Genomic DNA, 18585 nt, shown 5'->3' with positions numbered 1-18585 from the left:
GGACGAGGACCGGGGCCCGGGGCCTGGGTCCCACGCCGGGCTCACAGCTCCCCCGAGACGGCGGCATGGGGCGGACGCTGGCTCACGATGACCTCCAGAGGCCAGAGGGGCCCGGACAAGGGGAAGGGACTCACGCTCCCCAGGCAGGTCCTGCTGGCTGTCCTCAGGCTGCTGGGAGACCCCCACCTTCGACAGGATAAGAGTGGCCCCATCCCGGACCTGGGGAACAGAGTCATGAGGGCGGCCCGCCTGCCCCGCTCTCAGCAGGGGCTTCGGCCCGCCCGGCCGCCACACTCACGTTGTAGTGCATCAGCGTGTTGACGCGCTTCCACCGGCCCTCCCGCTGAGAGGTCAGGTCCAGGTCTGACAGGATCTGGGCTGTGGACCCAGGACGCCACTCTGTGGGAGGACACAGCCCAGCTTCTGGAACCCGGCCACAGCCCACCCTGTCCGGGCCTCCTCTCGCTATCCCCCACCCGACCTGGCCGACTGGGCTTCCACGGGCACAGAGCCAGGCACACGAGGGTGGTGCTCACCGAGGACCACACTGTCAGCCTTGGGCCAGCGGGAGCAAGGCTGCGTGCGGTACACCTGGTCAATGATCTTCTCCTTGACCTGGGAGATGGTGTCACAGTTGAGGACCTTGACAGGGATGGCGTCGACCCCTTCGTCCTGGACGATCACGCTCACCATCTGCCAGGGGACACAGAACGAAGGGCCAGTTGGGGAGGGGCCCTCGCCCTCGCTCGCCCCAAACCGGGGGCAGTCTTGGGGCTCCCCCCGAGTGGCGACACCCTCGGGGGTGGAGGAGTGGTGGTGGGGATCCGGAGCCCCTTCAGCACCCAGGCCTCACCCTTTCCTGCGTGCCATGGCTCAGCAGGACAGAGGGCAGAGGACTGCTCACTTCTAGGTATCACGCAACACACAGGCGTCACGGGGGCACACACCACGTACCACCTCCACACGCGCACGAGTTTACCACCACTCACTTGGTGTGCCCAGGCCCCTCAAATGCCTGCAGCAGGCCCGGGCACCCAGGAGGCAGCTGGCTTGGGGTCATGACACTTAGAGCCTCTCTCCAGTGACCCACGAGCCTGCTGGAGACCCATGACCCAGGCCCCTCCCTGAGCACGGGTGGGCCCAGCACGGGGAATGGGTTCTAATGCAAGTCCACGAAGGAGGCGAGTGGCATCAGCTTCTGGTCCTGAGGCTGGCCTGGAACCCGGCCCCTGAGGTCTCCCAGCAGCCCGCCCAGCCCCAGGGGCTCACCAGGGGTGCATACTCCACATCGTCCCCCAGCAGCCCTGTGTCGTTGAGGGTGTATTTGGCTTTCTTCTGCACAGCATCCACCGGTCCCTTCTCCACCTGATGCTTGATGGCCTTGAAGAGCTTGTACAGCGGCTCCCCTGCGCTGTCCTACAGCAACACGGGGCGGCTGAGCCACGGTGGGACTGATCGTGCCAGGGTGGGAAGCAAACCCGTCCAGGTGGAGCTGGGCCGCAGGGAGGTGGGCATTCGGGGGGTACAGCACCACCTCGTCCCTCCCCACCCCCTGGCAGGGCTGTGTGGGGCCCACCTTGAGATACTGGTACAGGCAGATGGACATCCAATTAGACAGCATCCTCTCCACCACTGTCTCAGACCTGGAGATGCAGAAAGGCCTTGTGTTGAGGGGCCCTTTAGTGCCCCTAGGATCAGCTGGCTCTTCCAAGTACCCAGACCACCCTCAGAGCAGCCCAGCCTCCACCCAGGCCAGAGTCTCCGTCAGTCTGTACATTTACTGCCTGCAGTGACCAATCTCCCAGCCCCCTCAGGGTGGGCCTTTCATCTTCCACCCCATCCTACAAAGGGCTGATGAGAAGGGGGAGCAGATAAGTGGCCAGCACAGACCACATGCCAGCAGCGATGCCCCCCCGCCATCCCTCTGCCCTACTCACTGGCACTGGCTGTACTTGCTGGCAAACCAGGTGCCCCGACAAGCCTGTGCTGCCCCACTGCCACCCCCTACCACCCCCCACCGCGGCCTCTGCCCTTCCCCACACACCTGCGCAGCATCAGCTTGGGGTTCTTGGCCACCACATACTGCTCCATGAGCTCCAGGAAGAGCGTGCGCATGATGTCCGTGTAGTACTCCAGCTTCCCGTGCAGCGCCACCGTCAGCAGCGACGCAAAGTAGACCTTGGCGCGGGCCGAGAACTCCCGCTGGTTCTCCAAGGTGTGGATGAACTGTGGGGGAGGCCAGTCAGAGCCCCGCCCCGCCCCGCCCCCTCGCTCCAGAGGCCCCGCCCCTCACGGCCCCGCCCCGCTCACGTTGATGAGGAAGCACTTGCTGTTGAGCAGGTTGGAGAACTGGTAGAGCGCCTGCTCCACCAAGGGCCGCCGTGACTCAGGGATGTCCAGCTTGCCCGTGATCATCACGTCCTTGTCGCCGTCCTTGGAGGGCAGGAAGAAGACGCGGTCGGTGTAGGTCTTATAGTCCAGCACGGGGATGCCTGCCTCGTGCACGTCGTTGGTCTGGTCCTCCATCTCAATCATCAGGTCTGCAGGGAGGTCGTGGTGAGGCATTCGCCCGCCGGCAGCCCCCCTCCTCCGTCCCTCGCAATGCCGCCTCTTCCGAGCCCTCCTTCCCCGGGACCTGCAGGGCGGCCCCGACCTGTGAACTCCTTCTTGCAGCGGTCACGCACGCTCTCCTCCAAGCCCTCCAGCTGGGACTTGATCTTCTCGTACTCGCGCTCTGCCTGTTGGCTCTTCCTCCTGGGGGCACAGGGAAGCTCCTGGGACCTGGCCTGGATTGTGCTGGCCGGTGGGTGTGGCCAAGGGGCTGAGGCTGCCGGGGGAGAGGCTCACCAGTAGCAGTAGACAGACACGGCGATGACGGCCACCATGGGCACGATGACCAGCGGCAGGATGAGGCTGAGTGGCACGTCACTCACACGCGTGTCATACTCCACGCGGCCCAGCACCCACTCCCGGGAGCCAAACTTCACCTGCGTGGAGAGGCGGAGTCAGCAAGGACAGGTGCGTGGCCGAGACCACGAGAGCCCGGTGCCCTGTCCCCTCCCTGCCCCCACCCTACACGCACAATGAACTCAGGCAGGTTGTGGGTCGTGTCCCGCTTCTGCCGCCGCTTGGGAGGGGGCTGCACCTCTGGGGGCTCACAGTACAGATCGGTCTCCGTCAGTGTCTTCATGACGCACCGCTCGGCACCCACGAAGGCCTCGGCCTCGTGAATCGTCATCGCCTTGTTCAGATTGGTGCCCTGGGGGGCGGGGGATGGGGCCACAGTGCCCAGGAGGGGTTCAGGGATGCCCCGACCAGCTCAGCCCAGACCTTGGGCTGCTCCCCTACACGCACCCGCTCAGGACCTGACCCCGGGGCTGCACTGGTCCTCACCCGCGCGTGAATGAGCTTGTTGACCTGCTTCTTGACGCCCCCTGTGAAGTTCTCGAAGGTGGGGTCAGCAACGTACTCAAAGGCACCAGCCTCAGTCCTGAGCAGGGCTTGGTGCCCATCCATCTGAATGAGCGCTGTGAGGTTGTAGGCCTCGGGCTCCTCGGGGACAGCCGGGGACAAGAACACGACCTTGGAGTCACTGCAGAACACGTACTCCCTGCCCACGACCTAAGAGCCGAGGCAGGACCGTTAGGCCACTTGGCACAGGCTGCATCCTGCCCTGGCGTGTCCCCAGCAGCGGGCGCCGACTGACCGTCACGGGCTGCAGGGCTCCGGCCTCCCGCCGCCGCCTCCAGGACTGCAGGGGCTCGGCTATGACCACCATGGCGAATTTCTGGATCAGGCTGAAGCCCTGTCCTGTGACGTTGATGCTCCGGCCACCACTGGGGGGCAGGGAGGGGGATGGTGCCTGAGTGGGCACACCTGGGCAAGGGAGGTGCCCAGCCAGCTCCAGAGCAGGTGGCCTGCAAGGCTGTGTCCCCGCCCCCACCCTGCTTTTGGATACCCTTGCAGGTGTGTGCAAGCCCAGACCTGCTGCAACGGCAGGGGCGGGGGGTGGGGTGGGGTGTGTGTGCTCAGAGCACGTGACTGAGCACCGCCACCCTGGACTGTCAGAAGCAGGGCTGGGCTGGGTGGCGGGGGGAGGTGGAGGCGGGATGTCGGGCCTGCCCGACCTGGGGGTACAGTGGGGATTTTTGGAGGCCTCCTCCTGTCACCCAGACCAGCTCTGCCATATCCTCACAAGCCCAGTGAGCAGAGGGCACCTGGGAAATAGCTAGATGGGGTGGGTGTGGCCAGCAGTGTGGGAGTGGGGGGCACCTGCCACGGAGGGGGGAAGAGGTCTCACCTGACAAAGCTTCGCAGCGGCTCGAAGGCCCGCAGGACTGGGTTCTCACGGTAGGTGAAGGTGACGCCAGGGCTGGGCACTTCGGAGCCCCCATAGTAAATCTTTAAGGGCAGCTCTCCCGGAGCCGCCTGGGGGCCGGTGACACACTGAAGCTGTGCCCCAAACTGCGTCCTGGGGGTGGGGATCGCCAGTCAATGCCAGCCCCACCCTGGGACCGCCCGCAGCCCCAGGCCAGTGGGTCAGTGGGTCTGGTTGGTTCCACTGCCCCCTCCAGGATAGACACAGGGTCACGGCCAGAGGGCCCTCACCCTGTCCCCAGGACCAGGGCAGACCAGGATTTGGCGGCCTGTGGGTGACACCCACACTTTACAAGGGATGTCATTGAGGGTCACCCGCATGTCTTCCTCAGAGCCTGTGTCCAGGTGGGTACCATTGATGGTCAACATGGTGCCGCCCGCCTGTGGCCCCTGCTTTGGCTCCACACTGAGGGGCTGGGGCTGCTAGAAGAGAAAAGCAGGGACATTTGACTCAGGGCTGGGGCGGCAGGGCTGGGGCGGCAGGGCTGCGGCCCTCCCTCCCGGGCCTCGACTGGGCCATGACCGTTGTCAGAAAGAGGCAGGGGCACAGCCTCGCCTCACCCCGAGTCAGCGCATGGCCCCCCAGATCCCACCCACATTTGTCCTGACCTGCAAGAGCCACCTGCCGGGCGCTTACCTGATAGGTGAATTGGACATGGGGAGGCGAATGGCCGAGCTTCCCGCTGATGTCCACCTCGACGCCCCCCGTGAAGGGCGCCTCTGCAGCCTCGATGGTGCACACGATCCTGCATGGGTGGCAGGCAGGTGGGCACACTCTGTGTGTGTGCAAGCCCTGGGCACCCACGCATACCTGCACCGTGTCCTTCCTCTCCATCCCCCCAGTCCCCCGGCCCCCCAGGGTAGGGCCTGGCCCAGCTCGGAGGGCCCAGGTTGCCCACTCACCGGGTGGACACGGAGTAGCGTTCTGGCTCAAAGGCACAGTTCCGGCCAGCCACGGTGACCCTCTTCACGTCGTCTGCTCTGACCCCCAGATTTGACCCAAGGATGGTGACGCGAATGCCTCCGCCGAGCGGACCGGTCTCAGGCTGGATCTGAAATTGGCAGAGCCCGGCTGACCTGGTGGCTGGGACAGGCCAGGCTGCGCAGCTGGTCCCGGGCCGGGCTGGAGTCCCTCCTGCCAGGGAGGTCAGGGGTAAGGGGGCTTACCCTGGTGATGACGGGCGGTGGGCACTCGGAGGTGGCGTTACCACACAGGGCCGCGTACACACACCTGTTCTGCCCGCTGCACCACACACACCTGTAGACAGGGTCAGCGGCCAGGCACAGGCTGCAGTCGCTGCGGCCGAAGGAGCAGTTGTAGAGGGTCACTGCGGAGGGAGAAGCTGGCCGTCAGCAGGGCCGCCCTGCTGCCCTTGCCCGCCCACCAGCCCAGCTGCCCACCCCACCCACCTTGGAGCCGGCTGTCAATATTCTTGCCGTAGGACTTGACATACAGATGCAGGGGCAGCGTCTCGTTGGCATCGTGGGAGAGCTGGGGGCACACAGGGACACGCTGCACCCCCGCCTCCCACCCGAGCCCCCGAGAGTGACCACCGTGTGTCCCCTCACAGCTGACGGGCAGCAAGGGGAGGCCTCCAGGTGGCTAGAAGCTGGAGGCTCAGAGACTGAGGATGACTTGGATTCCAGGGAGACGGGAGGCCCAGGGATGCTCTGAGGCCACACCTGCCTGCCGGCCCCGCTTCCCCAGAAGGGCAGCTGGTGAGCCTGCCCCCGCCCCACCCCTCAAGCCCCGGAGGTAACTGGGCAGCCCCCGCAGGGCCAGCCCTCGGGGTCCACCAGCCTGGCCCACCCACCCCGGGAGGCGTACCTTTGGGGTCCGAAAGGAGAAGGTTCCTTGCTCCTGTGTGCTGACTGGCTCCTCAAACTTGAGCAGGTCACTGCCCACGCGCAGGGAGGAGCTCTGCCAGACAGGCCAGTCAGGATACCCGAGGCGGGCCAGCGCGTCTCACATGCCCGCCCTGGGCCCCGGGGCCTGCCGTGCCCCACACAGCTCCCGGGCCAGCTTGGGCGCCCCCATCCCGACTGACACCCAGCCGCTCACAGGCCCCGCCACGGTCAACACCCAGACTCACCGCCCTGCTCCCTCCTGAGTGGCACTTGGCTGCCCAGCCCCTGCACGCCCTAAACCCTCGAGGCCCGTCCAGATGTCCCCACGTCCACCCTCTGACCCCTCTGCCTCCCTCACGTGCTGGGCCCTGAGCCGCAGAAGGCTGGATGGGCCCCGGCGCTTAGCTTCTGGTCTGCAGGAGGACGGCTCTGAACAAGCCTGTGCCTCCCCACCAGCCATCACGGCCCCTGCTGGGACCCCCAGGCCTGGCCTCACTGGTTAGCCAGGGCCCCACAAGCCCCCCGCACCTTCACCGTGTCCAGGTTCTTGCCCTGGAAGGTCACCGCCGTCTCGTGGTTCATGGGAATGACCAGCGGGCTGGGGTTCAAGAACTGGGGGCAGTCGTCCTCCTGGGGGGCAGGGCTGGTCAGGTGCTGCTGGCGTCGGCCGAGCAGCCTGGCCCACGTGCCCTCGCGGCCCCTCACCATGTGGGCACGGACGATGCCATCCTCAGGGTTGGGCGAGGCCTCCCGACACTCGTGGTAGCGCAGGTCCCACTGGCAGGTCCAGCGGTTGCTAGCACAGGAGATGCACCTGGAGGAGAGGGTGGTGAGAAGTGTGCGGTCCGCAGCGGGGGCTGGGAGGGGCAGGCAGGGGCACTCACGGCAGGTTCTCCTCCAGGCTCATGGCCACTCGGCAGTCGTAGAAGGGGTACAGGTGGGAGGTCAGGAAGACGTTGCCGCGTTTGAAGAGAAGCTGGATGGTCACAGCCACGTGATCTGTGGACAGCAGGTGGGGCCAGCGTCAGGCGGGGCCGCAGGGGGAGGCGGGCTTGGGCTGGGGGGAACAGGAAGCCGGAACTGGGCCCCCCCGGCCCCAACTCCTCCTTCCATCAGAGCTCCCCACAGGCGACCCAGCAGAGAACGGGAGGCCGCGTGTGGAGACCCTGGTCTGAGTGGGGCCCCGCAGGGCTCAGCAGGACCCGCCGCCGCTATCAGATCTCGGCTCGTGTGTCGCTCCCCAGGGCTCTGCGCTGCTGGGCCCTCGCTCTGTCCCTGCAGGCACCGAGGGCCGTGGTTCCTGGGCATCTGGGGCAGAGCGCCTGCCAGGTCCCAGCCATGTCACCGCGTGGCCCCCATCTTCACCAGTGAGCCGTCCTCCGCTGCCCCAAATGCTCAGGGGACAGGCTCGGGCGGGGCCTCACCCTGGCCAGGCGGCGTGCTGGGGATGCTGCTCGGGGAGTTGCAGACCACGGCGCCCCCCTGCATGCTCGCCACGTGTGGCGGTGATTCACCGAAGAGGCACAGCAGCTTGTCCTCCTCGCTCAGGGCTGGGAGGGGACTGACGGTCAGGTGCACCTGCGGAAGGGCCACTCAGCTCACAGCAGGACTCCTCTGCCCAGCCTCAGGGTGCAGGCAACCTCCCGCCCCCGCCCTGAGCCCCTGGCCTCTGGCCATTCTCCGGCCGCCCTCCTGTATGTGTACACCTGCCCCCTGGAGAACCCTCTAGAACCTGGCTCCATTTCATCTGAATGGGCCCCTCTGTGGTCACCTAAGCCACTCCTGGGACAGGGCCTGGGTCTGCCCTGGATTCTCAGAAGCCCCTCGGGTCAAAGGGGCCAGGGGACCCAACAAAGGATGGGGTCCCTGTCCCCAGGCTCAGCACCGCCGTCCAGGCCAGGAGCGAGATACTACGCGGGTCTCCTGCCGTCCCCACAGCCCCAGGCCAGCAGCGCCCCTGCCTCCACCCCCACCGCACACCTCTCCCTGCGCCCGGCCAGCAGCGCCCCTGCCTCCACCCCCACCGCACACCTCTCCCTGCGCCCGGCGGCTCATGTTCTGCGGCTGGGTCTCGGTGACGGCCACGCAGGCCTCACTGCGGCTCCACAGCCAGTGGCTACTCTCTTCAGCCCGCGGGCACTCAGCCCTCCTGGTGCATCTGCGGGGGCAGGGGGCACCCGTGAGCCCTCAGGGTGGGGCGGCACCCCCGGACCCAGGCTGGGCCGAGCACCCCAGACTCCCGGATGCTCACCGTCCCTCGACGACACACCAGCCGCAGTAGGGGTCCTGTGAGCTGCGGCACTGGGCGCAGGTGGAAAAGCTCTCACACTCCTGCACGGGGAGCCGGAACACCTGGGGGCACCGGGGCGGTGAGCGGGACTACGGCCGCCGCAGGTGTCGGGCCAGCAGCCACGAAGGACCTCGCTCAGACGCCAGACTTTCCCGGGACCACCAGCTTGATCCCACCTTTACCGCTAAGGCTTAGAAGCCTCGACACGACTCAAGGCTGGGCAGTGAGGGCTCCAGGCAGCAGCTGCTGTCCAGGTTGTGTGGGACCCGGCCGGGAGGCTGGACCTGACCCAGGATCGGGTGGCGCAGGAGCCCGGGGCCCATGTCCCCCACCGTCTGAGCTCACAGAAGCTGCCTGGGGCCCTGCGCCTCCCTGTTTGCACTTGGGGAAGGCCCACTTAGAGCACTGATCCTCTGGTCAGGAAGGGCCCAAGGCCGGGCCGGAGATACAGAACAGCGAGAAACGGTTTCAAAGACGGGAAAGGTGCTTGAGAGACACTGTCAGGACCCAGGGAGATGACAGTTGGGCCCCCTCCCAGCATGCTCTGCGTGTCTCTAGGGGCTGGACCACCAAGGCCCCTCCTCCCAGGCTCCACAGGCCAACCTTGTCCTGGGTCATGGCGTACAGACTGGCCAGGTCTGCGGCCAGCACCAGGTCCTTCTTGATTCTCTTGTTGATCTCCACAAGGACAGAGCCATACTCCGCGGAGCTGCCATCTGGAGCGAGGTACACCTGTGGGCACGAGAGCAGGTGCACGGTGAGGGCTGGGGGCCTCGTGCACTGAGGACCCCTCCGGAAACCACCCTGCCCCAGCCCTGGGCCTCACCTTGAGGACCCGGCCGTCCGAGGTGCCCAGGAAGGCGATGGTGTGGCCATTCTCGGTCGTCACTGTCACAGCTGTCAGGTTCAGGCCTCCACGGTGCAGCACGGCTACGGCTGAGAGTCCGTCTCGGCTGCCCAGCGGGTAGGGCAGGTGCTCTGAGCCACACGGGAAACTCTCACTGGCACCCTATGGACCATGGCGTCAACGGTGGGTGCAGACCCCCGCCCGAGGCCTCTCCCCACCACGACTCCCAGCACTCGCGGCCCTGCACACGTCCCCCAGGACCGGCCCAGGCAGGCAGGGCCCCTACCCACGTGCTCACTGCTCCAAAACCCAATGCCCAGCATGGCTGACACCTGGGAGAAGTGGCACCTACATCTCACGCTCACCTGTCCGCAGGGACACACACGTACACGCGCACACACACACACACACACACGCGCACACACACACACCGGCCTTCACAAGCATGTGGGACGTGGACACGGCAAGCAGTGCCACGCGCAGAACCACACGCGCGTGGTCTAAGCCCGTGGGAGAACGTGCTGAGGCCACATACCGACCCGTGGCCACCACACTGGATCTCGCCGTGGAAGGGCTTGTAGAAGGTGTCCCGGCCCGCCTCCCGGGTGCCCGTGTAGCAGGCGTCGCGGCTGGTCTCCATCTTGCTGTGGACCTCGTCCAGTGGGAACAGGCAGAGGCCCGCCCGTGGCCCCCCGCCACCCCGGCCATCTGTGCTGAAGACAGTGTAGAGCACCCCAGTGGCGCCTGGCCGGGCCACGGAGGCCGCCAGGCAGGTGCCGAAGGCGGGGACCCGGGTGTCGTCGGGGCCCAGGCAGCGCAGGTCCACCTCCAGGTAGGAGTAGTAGAACGGGTCGTACTTGCACATACGCGCCAGCAGCGTGCGGTTCCGGGCCGGGTGCTTGTCCTGCTGGTTGAAGACGAAGAAGACGTAGTGGCCATCCTCGAAGGCAGCCACGAACTGCTGTGTGTTTGTGGACAGGTAGCCGGCCTTGTAGGTGGCGTGGTCCGTGTAGGCCTCAAAGGCCTCCCTGCCCTCCGTCCGGTCCAGCAGGCGCGTGCTCACAATGATGCCGTTGTCGTGGGGCCCGTTGCCCTTGCCCACAAAGAGCACATGCTCGCCGCTTGGGCCCGTTGTGCTCACCAGCCCCACGGTGGCCACGCTCTCGTCGTTGCTGGCCACGAAGGACTTCTCGCCACTGCCATCCTCGTAGAAGAGGAGCGAGGAGATGTTGCTCAGGGAACGCAGGGCGCAAATGCCCTTGAAGAGGCTGCCGCACTCGATGAGGCGGTTCCGGGAGGGGTCGAGCAGCAGGAGCTGGTTGACGTTGTCAGTCTGCACGGCCTCGTGGCACTGGCTCGCCTCGATGGGCGGCGTGCACTTCTTGTTGTCCAGGGCCGGGCCCGTGGCCGCCCGCTGCTCCAGCTGCAGGTCGGCACTCAGCTGGTAGAGCGCGTTCACCGCCCCCACGTACACCACGCCCGACACCTCGTCCACCACCAGGTGGTTCAGCTCTGTCTCGCTGCGGAAGAAGTCCAGCTTGCGGGACCGCAGGCTTGCACTTGTGCCCGCCAGGCCCAGGAGGGTCAGGGTCCAGAGCTGCAGCGCCATTGCCCCTGGCACCCTGTGGGAAGGGAGGAGGGTCAGGGGAGCCCCAGCCTGGAGGACCCACCCCACCCCACAGGAAGCCCCCGGTGCCTGACCCTGCCCAGCCCGCAGCCCGCCCGAGCCCACGATCCCTTCCCTGCCTTCCCACCCATCTGGCCAGACACACGCACTCTCATCTCTAAGGAGATCATCTCCCAGCCCTCCTCAAGAAGGAACACCTGTAACCTAACCGCTGAGGGGCCAGGCCACCAGCACTGCAGCTCCAGGCCTGGGTGCAGCCGCCCCCGGAGGACTGCACCCTGTCCTCTGCCCCCAGGTTCGCAAAGCACCTTCAGGCCCACCTCCAAGGCAAAAGAGCACCTCCTCCAGAAAGTCTCCCAGACACTCACTCATGTGCCCACCCTCGCACCCCATGACCCCAAGAGCCCCAGGTGCTCCACACTGTCCAGAGCACAGACCCAAGCTGACCGACAGGCCCTGAACATGCAAACAGGTGGGCCACACACCTGCTCTATGCCTGACTCTCGGCACACACGGTGTAATCTGACAGGCAGCAGCAGAGCCACTGGTGGGCCTGCCTCCCCACCCTCTCACCAAGCCTTCCAGGCCCTGCCTCCAACCCCGCTTCCCCTGATGAACCAGCAGGAGGGCCCCAGCAATCCACCCGCCCTGCCTGTGCCCTGCCCAGGGCAGACCCTCAGACGCAGGCACGCCGGACGCAGGTCCTGGGAGGGTGTTCTGGGGTGAACCAGGTCTCTGAGGGGGGACCCCGGAGGCCGCGGGGGGTGCTGCGTGCAGGGCCGGGGCAGGCCACATCAGGGTGCGGGTGTCCATCCGAGCACACACACGGCCCTGCGTATGTGCGCGCGCCCGTGCGTGTCTCTGGATGTATGGGGGCGAGCTACTAAGGCCAAGGGTGGGCTCAGAGTCCCCAGCATGGAGGCCCCTCCCACCTTGGGGTGGTCCAGCACGATCGCCGCCCTCGGTACCCTGATCAGAATCCCCTAAAGTGGTCTTGGCCGCCACCCCCACCGGCCACCCTCTCACAATCTGTGCGTGAGCCCTCACTCCTGGACCCGCCGGAACCTTCCCTGAGGGGGCCTGTGCCCGGCAGGACATTTAGGGCAGCTGTCCATGCCGCGTGGAGACTGACCCCAACGGCAGAGGGTCATGAGGGGCTCAGGCACAGATTGTGAGAGGGTGGCCGGTGGCGGTGGCCTCCCAGACTCCCCCCACGGCTGCTGCACCTCTACAGAGGAGCTGACACGCCCCCTACGGCCCCCTCAAACACCACCGCCCTGGAAACGCGCTCATTCCCTCAAGAAACAATTACTTTTTTCCCCCCCTTTGACAGCCTGCCCTGCCCCGCCCTGAGTCCTCCTCCTCCAGGAAGGCAGAAGGCTGTCTGCTCTGCTCCATGGCCAGGGGAGACATTTCTTTGGGGGCACTGGCTTTGGGCAAAGCTGTGCTGACTGGAATAGGATGGACCCTGTGATTCTCACATCAAGCCAGCTTCCTTCTTTGCCCGAGCCACTAGGAAGCCCCCCGGCCAGGCTGTGGCTGTTTTCTATCCCCCACTGCATCCCTCTGTTCTGAGTCTCCACAACATTCCTCAAGCCCCTGGAGGAAGCATAACCAAGAAGCAACCAAGGGACAAAGCCCAGTGACAAAGCCAGAACAAGTGTCACAAAGCCAGTGACAAAGCACCCCAGAATCACCACCGGGCACTGACAGGCTGGGGAAGGCGCCCCTCAGCTGTGCACTGAAGCCCCTTGCTCTGGAGTGCTCAGTTCCTGCCGGGCCCCTGGGGACCCCACAGGCCTCCGCACGAGCTGCTGGCTTGACAGTGTCCAGGAGGCAGCGGGGACCTGGGAAGGAGCTGAAAATGGCCTAAGAGAAGGCGGTGGGATGAGGAGACAGGGTGACCCCAGGCCGCACCAAGACGAGGTGATCAGGTCGGGGAGGAGATGGTGCCTTTGGTCAAAGACAGGAAGAGTTCACAGGACCGCGCGCAGACTGTGCAGATCCTGGGCGGAGGCGGGCCTCTGCCACCGCAGACTCCGCTCGTCTCCGCGGGCAACTGAGGCCGTCTAGGGGAGAGGAGGGTGCAGTTCAGAAAATCCCCAGGCGGGAGCCGGGACGCCCGCGACGCCAGGACTGCACAGAACCAGGCGCGCCAGGAGAGGCCCCGGGCGCTCACGCACCCTCTGGTACCTTCGCTCAGGGCCCGGGGAGCGGGGGCGGGGAAGGGCAAGGCGGCAGGGCCCCGCCCCCCGCCGCCCCTCCCCCGCCGCCCCAGCTTCCCTGCCGCCCCGCCCCCGCGCTCGCTGGCTCGCCCGCCGCGGCGCAAAGTCCGCTCCCCGGCGCCGCGGAGGCGGGGGGCGTCCAGGCCCCTCGGCCTCGAGCCCAGGCTGGCCCTACCCACCCCGCCCCGGCCCCGCTCACCCGAGTCCCCGCCGCGACTCTGGTCCCGCTCGGCTTTGGCGGCGGCTGCGGCTCCAGCCACGGGCCGCCGCGGCAAGCGGGGAATGAATGGAATGTTCCCGGAGCCCAGGGAGGGAGCGGGCGGGCGGGGGCGGACCTGCGGGTGCGGACGGACGGGCGGGGGCGGAGCCGCGGCCGGAGCTGGAGCCGCCCGAGCCCAGGCCACCCATGGAAGCAGGCCCCCTGGTCCCCGATGGACCCGTGTCCAGGCCCCTCTGCCGGCCGGCAGCGCGCCTAGGACTTGAACCCAGAACCGACCAAGCGGGGAAACTCCTGCCCCCCGCCTTCTGAAAGAGCTCTGCTGTGACCCTGAGCCCTGCCTCAGTCCTGGTAGCTCACAGACGTGGCAGGACCCAGGAGATGGAAGGGTCACAGTGCATAAAAAAGAATGCTCTGGGGCTTCCCTGGTGGCGCAGTGGTTGAGAGTCCGCCTGCCGATGCAGGGGACGCGGGTCCGTGCCCCGGTCCGGGAAGATCCCACACGCCGCGGAGCGGCTGGGCCCGTGAGCCATGGCCGCTGGGCCTGCGCGTCCGGAGCCTGTGCTCCGCAACGGGAGAGGCCCCAGCAGTGAGAGGCCCGCGTACCGCAAAAAAAAAAAAAAGAATGCTCTGGCCTCCCTCTGGTTGACGCCCACTTGACTGAGCCCTGGGGCAGAAGCCCAGCCTGTCCTTGGCCCCAGGGGCCCCCAGGGCTGGCAGACCACAGGTGCCCTGTGAAAGCCATGTGTGTGGCCACGGAGCGGGGCCAGGTCTTGCTGCTGACAGTAACACTGGCCCGGACTGTGCGGCTGCCCCCGCCCCACCCCCTCAAGCAGGCCAGGGCCAGACCTGGGCTCCCTGGCCCAGGACCCCTCTTGGTGGTGGGCAGAGTGAGCCTCAAGTCCAGGGGTTCCAAGGGCCCCTCACGCTGAGCCCAGGTCACACAGTCTGGCAGGAGGGACTCGGGTGACAATGATAGGCAGCAGCTCCCTCCACTTCGGGACAAACAAAGCCTCAGGTGACCTGCCTGGCCAGGCCCACGGGAGCAAAGGGTGAACCACCTGACCAGAGGCAGCGCTCAGGCCGTCCTTGCGGGAGGTGCCGGGCACAGCCCGGCAGAGCTTCCTGCGGCTGGCGTTCCTGGAACGGGCGCTTCCTGTTTTGAAGGCAGCCTGGGACCCTCCGCTTGCTCACCGGGCCAGCGGGGATTTCCTCAGGGGCATCAGACGCCTCTTCCTGGCCGAAGCCCGGAGGTGCACTTCCAAGAAGTCGCACAGACTCCAGCCTGCTGCTGGCCAGGAAGGCGTCTGGCCAGGCGCCCCCTCCCCCAGCCCAAATTCCCAGCCCTAACGTTCCAGATTCCAGCACTGCAGCCAGCGCCCAAACACACCGCCCCAGCCTTGCAGCAGAGCCCACCCCTCCCAAGCAAATCCTGGCCCCCCCATCAGAGAATTGGGGGGCCTGGCAGCGGCCCCCACAGCTAGGGCACCTGGGTTTGGGCAGACGTTTGCACACCGGGCCCGACCGGACCAGAGCCTCAGGGACACCAGACGCCTTCACTGCGTGGCTGTAGCCCCCCTGCCTTCCCCAGGTGGTGCCCAGCCGTCACTCACCCAGGCTCCAGAAGTCCAGCTCAGTCTCTGCTCCAGGCCAGCATGGAGATCCTCTAGGAAGCAAAGGAGAGACAGTGGTCTCACCACAAGCCTGGCCCCTACCGCCTCATCTCTCCTCTGCTCCACATCTGGGGGGGGCGAGGAACAGCCCATGGGACCCCAGCTGGCCTCTGCCACCCTGGAGCAGGAGAACCTCAACTCCAGCCTCCTCCACCCGGCCCTCACGTCCCCCCCTCAGACACTGGCCTCCCACCCCCTAGCCCAGCACCCCAGTGCACACATGCCCACTTGGTGTGTATGCCTGACACCGCCCTTCTTGCCTCTGCTCAAAAAAGGCAGAGGGAATTCCCTGGGGGTCCAGTGGTTAGGACTCTGCGCTTTCACTGCTGAGGGCCTGGGTTCAATTCTTGGTCAGGGAACTAAGATTCTGCAAGCTGCGCTGAAGAGGAGGAAGAAAAAAAAAAAGGAAGAAAAAAAAGCGGAAGAAAAGGGCAGGGAACAGCTTCTCGTTAAGTCTCTCGGTACTGTCTGCTTATTAAACCAAGACGTTAAAATTAAACTTGCTTTCTGAAGAACATGCATACACACGAGCCCGCAATTCTACTTACTAGCTGTGTGACCTTGGGCAAATTATTTAACTTCTCTGAGCCTCATTTCCCCATCTGTGAAGTGGAGACAGTCATAGTGAGCTCCCCCAGGGGTTTGTAAGAACTAAATTATTCCAGCCAGAAAAGCCTCCGGAGAGCCTGTTACACTGTAGCACTCAGCAACGCTTGCTATTGTATCCTCTCCTGGATAAACACCCATGTGTACCCACAGGGAGAACTAGTCCAAGGATACTTCTCAGCATGGTTCATTATAGTGAAAATTTGGCAACCACCCAGCATGCAACCAGAGGACCCTGAAAAACCATGGTGCTGATGAAGGTGGGTGGGCCATGCCGACCCAACGGAGCCCAGACCTGTTGGGGACGGCTGTGGAGCAGAACTCCAGGTATCACCACACGTGGGTGTCGATACAGACACACATGGTTTAACTGAGAAGTTCTAGAAGCCTTCATCCAAGTTGAAAGTCAAGGTGAAGCCGGTGGGGGGGGGGCAGGGAGGAGGGGACTGGGACAGCAAAGCAACTTCATTTGCCAGTTTTGGAAGAAAAATTGAGAAGGATATATTTACATACTACTTGTCTAAATAAAAAGAGGTCTGTGTAATAATAATAATCAGACCCCCTCCAGCCCCACTCTGCCTCAGGACACGGCTTTCCAGGCACTCAGTGACCACACCCCAGCCATCTCTCCGGGCCTATCCCAGGTCTCCTCCCCAGGTCTCCTCGGCCATGGCCCACTGGCTCCCTGCCTGGCTGCCCTCCCCAGCAGCGCTCCCCCAACACCTCCTCCACCAGGGTCAGGCCCTGCTCCCCCCGTACCCCCCCAGGCACTCTCCCAACGTGGGGAACGACATTGCGAGTAGGGCCCAGGCCTGGGAGGCCCCACGGCCGGTCCAAAGGAGACCAGCAGGGGCAAGGCCTGCGGGGAGGTGGGTGCCACACTTGCGCACATAGGCAGGAAAGCCCTCTGGTGCCCGCAGCCCCTGGCTGAGCAGTGAAGGGTTAACCCAGGAAGAGGGGCTCAGGGCTCCAGGTGTGAGGGGGAGGGGTGTGTTTTGCCCTAGGCACTCAACAACACAGCCTTTGTGAAAGGGGCAAACTCAGGTGCCAAACCACAGGGTGTCAGGATGATGGAGCCGCATGAGAAATCTGGACCAGGCCTGGCCTCGAGGCTGCATCCAGTCCAGGTGGAGGCTGAGCTCGGGGTCCACAGCACACGAGGGCACAGGGCATGCAGACCTGCCACCCTGAAGGGACATCACTCTGGCCTCCGTGTGCCCTGTGCACCGCCCTCCACTGGCCCAGGCCCCTCCCTGGCCGGGGGTGTGCGTGCTGCAGGTGTCGCCAAGGGAGGCTAGCCTCTTCCAAGGGACACCCTCTTCATGAGCCCACACACCCAGCCTCCACAGCCACCACCTCACCCCTCGACAGACCTGCCCCAAGTGACCCACTGGGGTGGACCCACCTCTCAGACCCTCCAATTTCTCCTCCCAGCATCAGGCTCCTCCAGCCAGCACTTCCTCCAGAAGGAAGCTTGACCCCCTCCCCTTCCCCTCTCCTAACCCGGCCTCAGCCACCCTGTCCTGGCCCCCAGCTGCCCCAGCGTGGCCATCCTGCCTCTGCTCTGGAGGGTCACTCCTTCTATCTCAGATGAAGGCCACTGTCCTGAACACCCACAGGCCCCTGAGGCCATGGGGTCCCCCCACCCCACAACCACACCCCCAGTGCTGCTGCCCAGAGGGGCCTCAGGGGCTGCACTCTGGAGCCATATTATGGGGTTCAAACCCCAGGTCTGTCTCCTCCTACCTGGCTTATGTGGGCTCTTTACAAACTTACACTGTGCCTCAGTTTCCCGGGTGTGACATGGGGGGTAATAACAGCACCAACCCAAGTGGGCTGCCGCGAGGTGTAAGTGAATCCGTGTGCAGAAATCCTTCGGTTGTCCCCTCAGTGGAGGAGGAACTCAGGGTGACGCCATGATGTCGCCATGTCTCTGCTTTTGCTGTTCCCCCTGGGAAACTCCTGCCCATCCGTCAGAAGCCTGAGACACCCATCCTGACCTGGCCCTGCAGGACTGTCACTCCTCCGCTGTGGTCTGCGGTCTTCACTGGTGAGCAAGATCTGAACACAGGATTTGAGGCCCTAGGTGGGTCTCAGCCCAGTGAACCGGCAAGGGGGTGACACACAGCAGAGGAAGCTGAAAGTACATGTGCCCCTACAGCTGGCCCCTCAGCCTCACGCACACAGTGGTCTGTCCTCCCCCAGCCAGGGCGCTGACGGGCACCGGGCTGCAGGCGGCCCAGGCCTCTCCTCGCACGTCCACAGGAGTGGGAAGCAATGGGAAGGAGCCTCGGCCACTGGGTCCCCTGAGGCTCCCCCTCCTCGGGTTCCTTTCTTCTAAGCAGTAGCTGCCCCACACACCCGGAAAAGGTAAACAGGAGGCGCCCACTGGGGAAGGGCAGGGTCCTCAGGCCAGGCCAGGGCTGTCAGGGTCCCCCTCCGGTCTTGGCCCCCCGGGGAAGAAGGCCCTGGGGTGCCGGCTAGACCTCCCTGTCGCTAGCGTCAGGCAAACACAGATTGAACAACTTCTTAAAGCTGAAGGCAAAGCAGTGCACAGCACCCAGGGCTGTGGAGGCCCCTGGCAGCCTGTGGGCTCGGGAAGGGGACCCAGAGGCAGACAAGGAGAAACCCACGATTCAGGCTAAGGCTCGAGTCCAAGGCAGGGATACCCTGTGATGGGAGTGGGGGGAGTCTTCGCACCTTGTGGAGGGCACTACGGACCCCCAACGCGGGGGTGGGGTAACCTACACCCGGCGGACAGGGTGGGGGCCGCGTCGCCCCGGGGCCAGGCCAGGAGGCAGCGAGGGTGGCTGTCCCGCCTCGGGCGCCGCCCCTCCCCCGCCCCGCAGCTGGCTGCAGGGGACCGGCCTCTGCT

The 18585-nt window shown here is 65.4% G+C and overlaps 1 protein-coding gene across 6 annotated transcripts in view; it reads right to left on the bottom strand.

The window, feature by feature from the left end:
- Window positions 1-18585, bottom strand: part of PLXNB2 (plexin B2) — a 29492-nt gene that overhangs the window by 2802 nt on the left and 8105 nt on the right. For 3 of the 6 annotated variants that reach the window (XM_060165057.1, XM_060165061.1, XM_060165062.1), the window contains exons 2-31: window positions 15045-15097; window positions 12907-13058; window positions 9898-10984; window positions 9342-9524; window positions 9119-9247; window positions 8477-8577; window positions 8257-8383; window positions 7650-7803; window positions 7110-7224; window positions 6931-7039; window positions 6754-6855; window positions 6206-6298; window positions 5788-5869; window positions 5545-5705; window positions 5281-5429; window positions 5015-5123; window positions 4664-4800; window positions 4301-4471; window positions 3707-3836; window positions 3394-3621; window positions 3083-3259; window positions 2848-2987; window positions 2654-2754; window positions 2311-2540; window positions 2045-2226; window positions 1577-1643; window positions 1270-1416; window positions 537-693; window positions 299-399; window positions 135-219 (exon numbers count right to left, since the gene is read on the bottom strand). In XM_060165057.1, the coding sequence (XP_060021040.1) occupies window positions 135-219; window positions 299-399; window positions 537-693; window positions 1270-1416; window positions 1577-1643; window positions 2045-2226; window positions 2311-2540; window positions 2654-2754; window positions 2848-2987; window positions 3083-3259; window positions 3394-3621; window positions 3707-3836; window positions 4301-4471; window positions 4664-4800; window positions 5015-5123; window positions 5281-5429; window positions 5545-5705; window positions 5788-5869; window positions 6206-6298; window positions 6754-6855; window positions 6931-7039; window positions 7110-7224; window positions 7650-7803; window positions 8257-8383; window positions 8477-8577; window positions 9119-9247; window positions 9342-9524; window positions 9898-10971 (4741 nt within the window). In that variant the 5' untranslated portion in view covers window positions 10972-10984; window positions 12907-13058; window positions 15045-15097. Of the gene's footprint in view, window positions 1-134; window positions 220-298; window positions 400-536; window positions 694-1269; window positions 1417-1576; window positions 1644-2044; window positions 2227-2310; window positions 2541-2653; window positions 2755-2847; window positions 2988-3082; window positions 3260-3393; window positions 3622-3706; window positions 3837-4300; window positions 4472-4663; window positions 4801-5014; window positions 5124-5280; window positions 5430-5544; window positions 5706-5787; window positions 5870-6205; window positions 6299-6753; window positions 6856-6930; window positions 7040-7109; window positions 7225-7649; window positions 7804-8256; window positions 8384-8476; window positions 8578-9118; window positions 9248-9341; window positions 9525-9897; window positions 10985-12906; window positions 13059-13413; window positions 13474-15044; window positions 15098-18585 lie in introns of those variants that run through there. The other 3 variants (XM_060165058.1, XM_060165059.1, XM_060165060.1) reach the window with 3 other exon arrangements.

Source organism: Lagenorhynchus albirostris, chromosome 11 (genome assembly GCF_949774975.1).
Source record: "Lagenorhynchus albirostris chromosome 11, mLagAlb1.1, whole genome shotgun sequence".
Taxonomy (NCBI): domain Eukaryota; kingdom Metazoa; phylum Chordata; class Mammalia; order Artiodactyla; family Delphinidae; genus Lagenorhynchus; species Lagenorhynchus albirostris.
Note: the sequence above shows the minus strand (reverse complement) of the source record. Positions and strands in the feature narration are given on the sequence as shown.